Source organism: Rhipicephalus microplus, chromosome 3, assembly GCF_043290135.1.
Source record: "Rhipicephalus microplus isolate Deutch F79 chromosome 3, USDA_Rmic, whole genome shotgun sequence".
In the NCBI taxonomy this organism is placed as follows: Eukaryota; Metazoa; Arthropoda; class Arachnida; order Ixodida; family Ixodidae; genus Rhipicephalus; species Rhipicephalus microplus.
The window spans coordinates 50,000,780-50,012,874 of record NC_134702.1 but is presented as its reverse complement, the minus strand read 5'-3'; the positions used below and the strand labels follow the sequence as shown (position 1 = coordinate 50,012,874).

Below are 12,095 nucleotides of genomic sequence, written 5' to 3'. Positions count from 1 at the left end.
GGAGGCGTTGTAACTATTTACGCCGCACTTCCACGAATTGCATGATGGGAAGGAAAATGTGCAGGAAACAACATGGCAGACGACAATGGCTGAGGTGGTACGGCGGGCGGACCAATATTCTCCAAAATCGAGCCCTCGCGGCTCCCGCTCGCCGGTTGTGTCTCGTCAGGACACAACCGGAACGCTTAAGACGACAATTTCTCTCGGCAAGACTCCAGCCATTGTTCACAGCGGTCCTTTCTATCTCATGAAAGAACCCCCAAGTAAGCGAACCTCCTACGTTTCGCTCGTCGCTTCCAAAAACGCTACCCAGCTTTCTGATCGCATCATGCCGTTAGAAATTGAAGCGTGCGTCCTTCATTGCGCGTATGCGTGCTTACTTCGGTGCTCTTGCCGGAATCCTGACGCGCAGATGCTTCTTGGTGGCGTTTTCTCGACAGATGTTCGACTTGTCAAACGTAATCGCTTCGGCGTTCGAAACTAAAAACGATTGTGCCGTACAAGTTTGATTTTCCGAGTGAATCGTGCGCCATCGGCTAATTTGTGTTGATTTCTCTTTTCCAGAGAGTGAGCTCACCGGCGCCACAAGTCTGATGGGATCGTATAACTTGGAGCACTCCTATAACAAATTCAGCGGCCGTAAGGTCAAGGACCAGCTCAGTGCTTTTTTGCCCAACCTGCCAGGCAACATCGATGCACCCGGCGATCAAGACAACAGGTGGGTGACACTTTCGGCGTCCTTTTGTAATTGTTGGGCATAGTGAAACGATCTGCAGCGCTTCGCCACGCGTCGATGCGGTTGAATCGGTGGTGAAGGCTTACGTTTACTTAGAAGTGTGGCAGCTTGAGATAGTTGGTATGGCATGACGATAGTTATAGCGCGAGAACAAGACGACACAGAGATAAAAAGTGCTCGTGTCCTTCTTGTCTCTGTGCCGTCGTTTTGTTCTCGCGCTATAACTATCGTCTTACATTTACCTTTTTTTTTTTAATCACTCGCAGTTCACTACGTTCTATCATCGAAAAGCCACCCGTCGGTGGAAAGGAGCTATTGGCCCTTACTGCCGCCCAACTGGTCGGGTTTAGGCTTCATCCTGGACCGGTTAGTATGAGTAGTAACATGCAACAGCAAGCTTTATTAATCTATGCTACCGAGATACATGCAGCCGGAGGAAAAGAGAAGACAGGAGACGCGTAATACAAGAACTATTGCATGGAAGGGCATCGACCTGCTCTCTCTCATCAGTCTAGTAGACGCGAAACAGACACATTTGATGTATCGTGGTTATCAAGACAAACAAAAAAGAAAGAAGACAGGGCACAGCTTGACTCTGTGCTTTAGAAGCAGCATGGTGTGTAACACAGATTAGTTCTAGAAGTATAAAGTAGATTCAGTACATAAAAACATCAGAAGTTCTGTCACAGTATTGAGTGACAGCTGTTTCTCCCGTCTTCTCTTTTGTGATTGCATTTGTTGTGTTGTGCAACGTCGGGACCTATTACTGTGTCACCTGTTGTGGTGCACTTGCGTTTCTCTATTTTGTGAGATTATTGCCCTTTTGCTTGGACTAGAGCTTACTTATTTCTAAGTACACAATAGTGTGCCATGTATTCTCTAAAGTATTCTTTTTCTTAGCCCCAGTAACACTATGCTGTAGCCCAAGCCAAAAGTTATCTCATATGTTGAGACGTTTTCAAAATTGTAGCTGAATTAAAAGGGACACCTGAATCATCCTTAGCTCTTGAGTTAACGATTTCTGTCTTGCCTTTGCTTTGCTCTCTACAGATGCTCTTTCCTTCTGTCCACTGACTTCATATGTCATGTGTAATCATAACTGATGTATCTCATGTGTAAATTAGAAGCTTGTTACTGGTGATGTTTTGGCCATCTCCCTGTTGGCATTGTAACGTGCAACGAGAAGATGGAAAAATCCAGACGAGAGAAAAACACGGCAGTTATTTGGATGATCAGATGTGTCTCAGGAGTCCTAGTCATACTAACAAAACTTGTGCGAGCATGTGTAAAATGGGACAGAGACAATTGTGAAGACTATGTGTGCTTTCTACCAGTGATTGTTGTCTTACGCTGTTGTCCAGTGATCATTGTGTTATGTCTTACCAAAACATATGAAAGGGATTGAGAATACAAGATACTATATATAATAAATATACAAAATCCTAAGTTGGAAATTACTGAAAAAAATTCTGAAATAGATGAGCAGTGTGTCCAATTTGAAAACAAAGGCATACATTTATGAACTTGACTTTTTTGTTTTAATCACAACTGTTAACTTCAATTGCCGTGCTTGCATTTATTGTTGCACAAAGGCATGCTTTTGCCTACAGAAGTTGCCAATAAGAAGTTTCACTATAACCATTGCCTGACTTGTGATTTTTTTATGTGCATTATTCACGTTCATGACATTGACAAGCTTAGTAATTGCCGTGAAGACCCAAAATGACGGCTAAATCAAATTTGGTTGTTAGAGTGTCGCGTTTCCAGATTGTTACTGCAATTTGTCTCTGCCATTATGAAAAAGTTTAATCTTTGCTGTTGTATAGTTTCAATGGGTACAGGAAAGCTAGTTTAAAAGCTTGTTGGGCTTGGATCATAAAGGTGGGCTTTAGAGATGTTGCGAGAGTTGCACACGCAGATTGCCGATTGTAGCACATGTGTGTTGCGCGAGTTTGTCCATCTTCATCTACTGCCACTTATCGACGCTTTTCCAGCTGCCCGAACAGTACCGAATGATGAGCCAGCAGCCACAACGAAAGAAACACAAGCACAAAAAGCACAAACACAAAATGGGTGACACACCGAATCACGAATCTCAGCAGCAGGGTGAGTGACACACGATCCGATTTTTCAGCACTGCTCATCTGTTGAGGTTGTTGTGTTATGCCTCAGACTTCGGTAGCTTTTTTTGATGCTGGTAATCGTGATAGACAGTTTCCTTAAGTTGTGTAGTTACGTCTTAGCTTGTTGCAATATCTGCAGTGGTAGCCTTGTGGTTCAGCTGCGGTGCTGCCAAGTTTGCGGTTCGATCTTTAGCTACCGCGGCTGCCTTTCAATAGATCCAAAAGCTTAATATAAGAAACATGTAGTGCTTACTTAGACTTAATTCCATGTTAAAAGAACCTCAGGTGGTCAAAATCAATAAGGAATTCCCTACTACAGCATTCCTAATAATCATGTTGCAGTTTTGGCTTGCAGGATGCCAGAATCTAGTTTTTGAGTTTTAGTGGCATTGCTGGCCATGGTTTAAATTAAAAAGTTCTTGCTTGTGCTCACACTTGGGGTTGTCCAAGTCTTGTTTGACTTCAAAAATAAAATGACAACTATGCGCAAATAGTGCTCTAGTGACTACACTGCAATTATTTTGAGTAAACCTAGTCATGGAAAATCCAGCGTCATTATGACAAAATGGTTTCAACTGTGCCACAACAAAATATACCCCAACTGCTGTGCACGGTGCTCATATTATAATATTACATTTTTAGAAAATGCCTCCGACGCCTCCCATGAGAAGAAGCACAAGAAGCAGAAGCGGCACGACGAAGAGAAAGAAAGAAAGAAAAAGAAGAAGGAGAAGAAAAAGAAAAAAGTATGTTGAAATTTATGTCACTTGCAAATACATGAGAGATTTTAGGTGGCATGCACGACTCGGTCCGTCGCAGCCACGTGTCCTTGAAACACACCGATGTGCCAAGCATTCACAGCAAAATGTGGGGGAGTAGTCTTTGTATTCAGGGATGCAATTTAACATGAAGCAATGACTTCACTTGAACGCTTGATGTCATAGTAATGCCGCTTGTGAACGTGCTGAAGAAAATGATGAAATTAGTGTCGTGGGCTTGTTCTCAACATTTGATCCTGTAGCGCTGAATTTTTTTTCATTTATTACTAGGAAATAAATGAAGCACGAACAGCCTTCAGTTCTACAACATATACAGTGAAGTTGCTGGAACAAGAAGATCAAATTCGATACTTATCTAATTTGATGACATACTGTGTGTTTTTCGATATCTGGCATTGCTGGCTTGCGAAAATTAAAATCTCGTTCCAAATGTTTAACTTGTACCACATCGCAGCAAAATACATGTGCCACGGTCGTGGTGCATTATCACAAAAAGATTATGGCAACACATTGCTGCAGTAATAGTAAAACACCCAGGTTTTGTGAATGCAGTTCTATGACCGATTTTTTGACACACCTGTAATTCAGACCCTTTCACAGCACCGCCTTTCACCCTGTAGAGCTAACGTAATGATTTTTGGGTGGTGTAACCTTTTGCCACCCATGTTATAAACTCCTTGCACATTGCAGGCTGTAAGCAGCATTAGCTGCAGCCACCATCACTTGTGTTGTTTAGGTATCTCGCAACCTTAAACTGATGCTCTTGTGAGCCTATCCACCAGCAGCTGTAACACTTTCTTATGGTTTGCTCAGTCGCAATGCACTTTTTATGTGGCCAAGCGTGCCTGAGGTATTACAGTGAAGCATACCAAGAATGTACAGCTGGCCACTTCAAGGGGTCCCTGCAACACTTTTTGAGCATGGGCAGAAAATGCTGCCGAGAACAGGCGAGCCAAATATTATAGCAAAGCACACGGTGTGGAATTCACAATAAATTATCACAGTCAGCTAAAAATTGCTTTTTCTTTTCTCGAAAAATGACGGAAGAAGCTCCAAAATTCTCGTAAAAGGTCTTCTATCAGCCAATGGCTGATTTGAGCATGGCGTGCTGGTCGTTACAGGGATTGCCATGGGAGGCCTCGAGTTGTCCACGCGTGAGTGCGCAATCACACAGAAAAAGCCGCATATTTGAAGAAAAAAGAAAAAAAATCCTCAATGTCACAAGACACACATGACGCATTTTCGCCCATGCCATCCCTCCCTGCTTAGCTTCCAGCGCTTTCGTCGAGAAGAGAGAATGTGATTGCAGCGTGCGCCAACCTACTAACCTCCTCCGCTTAATTGCACACAGTACAGTCCTCTTATAACGATATCCAAGTGCCTGGGAAGTGACATTGTGACATTGTTATTAGTAAGCTAACAATAAAAAGACAAACTTTTCTTTGCATGCAAGTATATACTACTTCTTTGCAGAAAATCCATAGCCTGTCAGCTTTGATTGCTTCCCATGAAGTTAGCGCACACATTTCCCTGGAGCATCTAGGTGCTCCACGTAGCTGAGCGGGAGACCCTTTGCAAAAACAAAGTCCCAGAGGGATTGTATCATCCATTGGGCCTTCTGCAATGACAGTACTTGGGTAGCCTGCTCAGCCGCGTCGTCTTCACTCACTCCGCTGTCTACAGCACAACACGGTCGGCATGGAGGGCCTTTTAGGCACGTGCTTTAGCCGGATTCAATTGCTATGTCCAATATCGCGGTGCTAGAGTGTCTTAATAAGTTGTTTATTTTACCATAAAAAGCATACAAAAGTGGACAGTGGTATCATTGTTCATCATTATATTCGATAGTGTTATGATATCGTTATACGTGGACTTGACTGTACACACATTTAGCCAATATCTCCCACTAAAAAAGGGGTACTGAGGTGCTTACTAAGTGCATTGGCAGTACTTGACAGCTATTTCAGGTATGGCTGTGGCGATTTCTGATCTTGGCTGTAAAAAGAGGCATGCATTAGTCTCTGTGAAGGCAACCCTGTTTTTCAAACATTGCTATTCCTCTGGAGTCTAATGCACCAACATATTGGCTGCAATATCTATTCAGATAGATGATTCTCTAATCTATGTATAAGACATATGCACTATCTTCGCCAAGATCACTGTAACCTACATCTTGCCTGTCTATCTTTGCTCTGCAGAAGCACAGTCCTGAAGCCACACCGGCCAACCCTGGCAACCCAGCACTTCCCAATGGTTCCCAAAGGGTCATCTAAAGGCTCACAAATTCCGGCGCTTCGCCCAGCCATGCCCGTTCACGCATCATAATTCTACCATCATCTCAGTCTTAGCATGTAAACCTGTCAGAAATATATATACAGGGAGGATGTGCTTTACGTATATTTCATTGCAACATCTTTTTTTTATTATTTCACTTTTTTGTGCTGTTTCTGTTACAGCTAGCGCAGCTTACCAATAAGCATATAAAATTTTATAGTTTTTTTTTCATTGTAATAATTTTTACTTGATAACAAAATTTATCAAGTATTTAGCAGCATAGCTCTGGATAAAATATGAGAGCTTGCCACTTTCATGCATGCAGCCTGAAACACATAGAGTACATTTGCTACACAATCCAGTGTCATGTAGCTGCTGTGCTAGCACATGAACTTCAAGATAAATATGCTGAATTGTCCCTGTGGTCATGTTGTGTATGTCTCATTCCTCGCCCTGTTTTTCTTTGCAAGACACAATACGAGCTAATCCTGTGAACCGCTTTCACTCTCCGTTGGTAAGCAAAGCTGAGGAACAAGTCGTAAACAGTAGCAGCAAGAATTAAGTAAATTATACTGCTTATGATTAGCTTTATATACTGTATAGTGCACATCATAGCTCACACATCATTTGTAAACTCTGCCAAGAGTTAGAAACTCCCAATTCAATTTGACACTGCACAAGATGTCTCGTTGGAAGGCAGAAATGCAGATGAAAGAGGCATCATAAAAAAAAAAATGTAAACCTGCTGCCAGTTTTTGGTAAGCTTCACCAACAGCTGCACTTAATTAGTCAGGTTTCAAGCCAAGGGTTGAGCCACATTAACCAGTTATATCTCACAGAATCGAAAAAGAGGGCATGGAGTATCGGTAGCACGTTCTTGGGATATCCATCCTCACCTAACCACTAATTATGACCGTCATCATGGAGCCACCATGGTTGCCTTATAGCTGCCAAGGATTACAGCAAGACTGGACAATTTCAGGAGGCTGGCTGCATACCATAAGCAACTTCTGACATAAAGGTCAGAAGTGTGGCGACTACATGTAGGGGGAGGGGATCTAAGCGTGTGTACATGGCCTGTGTGTGTGAACATACAAAATGCCCCCCTCAAGCAAGCCTACGAGTCTCTGGTGGAAAATGAAAGCCTTTTTGATGACAAGACTTGCTTGGGTCATGCAGACACTATGAAGTTCTGAATTTTGTAGGTACATAAGACCACAAAATTTGGCAGTAGTGTCTTTAGCTGGTTTAGTTCACCTGATCGTAAGTTTACACTAAAGGAGCATTATTTTCAGTGCTATGCCGGTTGGGTAAGCACGCATTTATCAGTCTATAACACCACCTACAAGGTACATGTATTTAGCTCTCTCATCTGGAATGTGCTTTCATTTCTGGCACTTGGAAATATTTGTATGCAACCAAGCTACCCATACAGAGGAACTTTCATGCAGTAAAGCAGCCTGCAGCAGAAACTGAAAATTGTGCTGGGTCAATTGTTCTGGCAACCGTTTGCAGATGTACAGACCAGCAAGAAAGGTCTTCCTCGACCCAAGCTTGTGGTGGTGAAACGTAAGCATATTGCCGCGCCCGGAACGAAGACAATGTGCGCACCAACAGCTCGTGAAAAGGGGGACTGAAGAAGACGACGTGTTTTTGTTTTGCTCGCCTGCTCTTGGCTCCTGCATAAAAACACACGCTGTTGGTTCTCGGACTCAACGTCTCGGTGCACTGCTTACGTTGAACCGCGACACTGGTGGAGGTGCTGGGTAGCAAGCCTGCCGATGCTCAACACCCCATTTGGGAGCCGTTCATCAAGTCCCGACACGCAGCCACCTGTTACGACACCAGTGCACTGCTTCAGTCGGCGGTTGCTAGGCCTATCTCCTGAGCTGACCTCATTCGACGAACATTCTACCAGGCATTACGTACCTTTACCCATGGCCTCCGCTAGCCAGCCACAGTTGGTCCAAGGGATACAAGGCAGCCTCGTTTCCAATCCAGCCCAGGTAACACTTCTTCAGCCGCTTGTGCCTGATCGCTTCAGTGGTGCCCCACATAAAGATGTTGAAGATTGGCTTGAGCATTACGAACGCGTTGCCGACATCAACCAGTGGAATGCTCAACAGAAGCTCGCCCGCACGTACTTCACTCTCGATGACTGCGCTCACACATGGCTTGAGAATCGAGAAGGCCGTATATCCACATGGGATGAGTTTCGTCAGCAGCTGATTGACACCTTTGCTAGCGTCGACCGTCCAGAGCGGGCTCAGCAGTTGCTCGAGTTAAGGCTTCAAAAACCTAACGAAACTGTGGCAATGTTTGCTGAAGACGTGACGCGCCTCTGTCGTCGGGCTGATCCCAACATGTCCGAGGAGAAGAAGTTCCGCTACCTTATGCGCGGCGTGAAAGAATAACTGTTCGCTGGACTTGTGCGCAATGCCCCAACTACCGTGGCCGATTTTATAAGAGAAGCCACTGCCATTGAGCGTGCTCTGCACCAAAGATCGAGGCAATATGATCGCTCGTCCACTACCACCCCAATCAACGCCGCTTCAGTGAGTGACTCTGGACAATCAGGGCTCCCTACGTGACCTAGTCAGAGATATTGTCCGAGAAGAAATTCAGAAGCTTTGGACCCCTCCAGTGGATACACCAGTGACCACCGTTGCCGCAGTCGTTCGTGACGAACTTAGGCACGCTTTTTCAGCAGCTGATCTCGGCCGCGATCAGCGTCAACTGAGTTACGCCGACGCTGTCCGCCGTCCACCACCCGTCCCGCCTATTACATCATACTACCAGCCGCCTACAGCCGCACCTTCGTCGCAACCATTGCAGGAGGCTTTCAGACGTCGGCCCATGTCTCCGATGTCTCCATGCCACCAGCCACCACTTGCCGCGCCTTACTCACCACCACGAGAGGACATAGGACGCCCACAATTTCGCAGAACGGACGCTTGGCGCACCGTCGATCGGCGCCCTCTCTGCTTCAACTGTGGTGGTGACGGCCGCGACACATCGCTTCGCCCGTCTCGGCCAGGGTACGACGGTCGCCGTGCCAACGACGACTACATTGTTCGCCATGACGACCCTGGTTTTCGAGGACCTTCAACAACGGGGTCTCCCTATCACGAGTCGCCTCCTAATCGCCAGCCCAATTCCGCCCACAGGTCACGCTCTCGATCCCCTGCTCAGACATCGTCACCGAATCGACATACTTTTGCTGACCTTCGGGGAACAATGTCGCCCAGCCCTTACCGGGGAAACTAAAGGCGGCGACCTCTCGGGGTAAAGTCGCAGCCCGACCACAAGACGATAAAAAGTCCCCAGTACTGCCGCTACAGAACGACTCGACGCCGACGAATATTAACAACGATGAAATGGTGAGTGCCGACCTCAATGTAATTATTGATGGAGAGCAAGTGACGGCCTTAGTCGATACGTGTGCTGATTTTTCCATAATAAGTCACAAGCTGGCTGATCATCTTAGAAAAGTAAAAACGCCATGGACAGGACCACATATAAGAACAGCGGGTGGTCAATTGCTGCTCCCTACTGAAAGATGCACTGCAAGAATCAGCATAGGAGATTCTTCTTTCGTCGCGACTTTCATTGTTCTCCCAGAGTGCTGCAAAGATTTAATTATAGGAATGGACTTTCTCAGGGAGCATGGTGCAATAATCAACATCCCGGACCGCGTGGTTTCATTTTACGAGAGTGCTCGTCTGACTGATCCTACACCACCAGAGCACAAATCTTTTCGTCTCAAAGACCACAATATACCGTATAATGCGGAATATAGGTCGAGGCGGAATATAGGTCGACCCCCTTACCTTGACCAGCAAAAAAAAAAAAAGAAAAACGCGGAATCGTTCACTGCTTCACTTTAGTCAGTCCTCACAGTCCTCCGAGCTGTCGGAGCTCTCCGACGACGACGACTGCTTGTCACTAGCCGCCTCCCACAGCATGTCGTCCTCGGTGCCGTCGAGAGCGTTGCTGATGCAGCACTTCTTGAATGCGCGCACCACCATCTCTTCAGGCAGAGACCTCCATGCCTCGGAGACCCAACCACAAACTGTCGCGAGAGGTGGCCTGCGCAGCCGGCCTGTCGGGGTCCGCGGGTTGTCGCCAGCCATCCATTCGGTGTACAGCGCACGCACACGGTCTTTAAAAGGTTTATTGAGGACGACGTCCAACGGTTGAAGTGTTGATGTCATTCCTCCCGGAATGACGACAAGATCCGTCCTTCCGTCGCGAAGGCTCTCCTTCACCGATGCTGTCAAATGCCCGCGAAATGCATCCAACACGAGCATGTTCCGGCGCTGCAGGAGGGCTCCGGGCCGCCGGTTCCACACTGTGCGGATCCATTCGCGCATTAGGGCCTCGTCCATATACCCCTTCTCGTTGACGCGGACGACGACATCCCGCGGGAAGGCCTCCTTCGGCATCGTCTTCCGCTTGAAGATTATGAAGGGGGGCAACTTTCTGCCGTCGGCCGTGCAGCAAAGCATAACGGTGAAGCGCGAATGCTCGCTACCGGTCGACAAAAGCCTCACCTCTTTTGCCCCGCGTTCACAAACAGTCGTGGACGACGGCATGTCAAACCACACCGGCGTTTCGTCGGCGTTGCCGATCTGGCCTAGCATGTAGCCATGCTGCCGCCGGAGGTTGTTCACATAGAGTTGAAACTCTATCAATTTGTCCTCGTACATCTCCGGCAGCTTCTGGCATATCGACGTGCGCCGTCGAAGCGCAAATCCTTTGCGTCGCATAAAGCGACGGACCCAATAAATGGATCCCTTGAAGTCTTTCTTTGACAGGCCGGCTTCACGGGCGAGCTCGACGGCTTTTGAGCGAATGAGCTCCGCATTCACGGGAAGGGATTTGGCACGGTACTCGCGGACGAAATCCGCCACTTTGTCCTCGAGTTCCGGGTGCACAGCTCGGCGACCGCGAAACGACGTCTTCCTCGCGTTACACACTGACAGTTTGGATTTTTGGTTGCGCCAGTATCTGACGCTTTTCTCGGACACTCCAAACTGCCGCTGTGCCGCCATGTTGCCATTCACTTCCGCGAATTCTATAACTTTTCTTTTAAACGCGGCGGTGAACTGGCGCCGCGTCCCGGTATTCATAGCTGGTCGCAGAGTAAAAGTCGCCACTCTCTACGAACACGAAATGAACAAGAAAAGAAAAATGGCGTCGGCAGAGGCGTCGGCCCATGGAGGCGATGTCGATGCTGATGCCCAAAAAACATGCGACACTCCCTGTTGCCAGACGATCACTTTGTTTATGCCAAGGGCCGGTATATAGGTCGAGGGGTGACTTTTTAGCGAAATTTTTTGGAAAAAATCTCGACCTATATTCCGCACTATACGGTAGTCGTGCCGTCTCGATCATGTATCCTCGTTTCAGTAGCATGTGACGTACCGTTCGACGGTGAAGGAGTCGCCGACCAACTAACCTCGCTGCTTTTCACACACGGGATTTCCGTAGCACGAGGAATAGTCAATGTCACCGACGGCCGAACAAACTTGCTGTTGACCAATTTCACCTCCGAGCGACGGCACCTTCCAAAAGGCACAACGTTGGCACATTTCGACGAGATCGCAGATGTTTGCGACTGCTTTTCAGCACTCGAAGCAACACCTGCACAAGACCCACGTGACCTAGCACCTAACCTTGACGTCAGCCCTACTTTAACTCAGCAACAGCGGGAACGCCTGCTTGTGCTGCTAGACGAGTTCCACGACTGTTTTGCGTCGACCTCGAAAGTTGGCCGGACGTCCTTGACCAAGCACCGAATCATCACAGAGGACACAACTAGACCAATCCATCAAAATCCGTACCGTGTGGCTTCAAAAGAACGAGAAGCGATAGAACAGCAGGTAACAAAAATGCTTGAAGACGACGTCATTCAACCGTCGAAAAGCCCCTGGGCATCACCTGTTGTTCTAGTGAAAAAGAAGGACGGCAGCCTGCGTTTCTGTGTGGACTATCGAAAGCTAAATCAGGTTACAAAAAAGGACGTGTACCCGCTTCCCCGCATAGATGATTCGATTGACAGGCTTCGAAACGCACGTTACTTCTCTTCCATGGACTTAAAGAGCGGATATTGGCAAATTGAAGTAGACCCCAGGGATCGTGAAAAAACCGCTTTCGTGACGCCAGACGGACTGTACGAGT

At 46.9% G+C, this 12,095-nt stretch overlaps 1 protein-coding gene across 1 annotated transcript; it reads left to right on the top strand.

Moving 5' to 3' along the window:
• The first annotated feature begins 53 nt into the window (after nt 1-53).
• On the top strand, nt 54-6,338 carry MED19 (mediator complex subunit 19). Its single transcript, XM_037426152.2, has 6 exons — nt 54-263; nt 565-718; nt 1,003-1,102; nt 2,731-2,842; nt 3,502-3,605; nt 5,837-6,338. Exons 1-6 carry the CDS (start codon nt 86-88, stop codon nt 5,909-5,911), a joined length of 723 nt encoding a protein of 240 aa, XP_037282049.1. The 5' UTR covers nt 54-85; the 3' UTR covers nt 5,912-6,338.
• The last annotated feature ends 5,757 nt before the right edge of the window (nt 6,339-12,095 follow it).

Coding starts and splice junctions, on each gene's coding strand:
- MED19 (XM_037426152.2), top strand. CDS start 86: ATGGCTGAGGTGGTACGGCGGGCGGACCAATATTCTCCAAAATCGAGC. Junction 1,103..2,730: donor TTAGGCTTCATCCTGGACCG/GTTAGTATGAGT, acceptor ACGCTTTTCCAG/CTGCCCGAACAGTACCGAAT. Junction 2,843..3,501: donor TCACGAATCTCAGCAGCAGG/GTGAGTGACACA, acceptor TTACATTTTTAG/AAAATGCCTCCGACGCCTCC.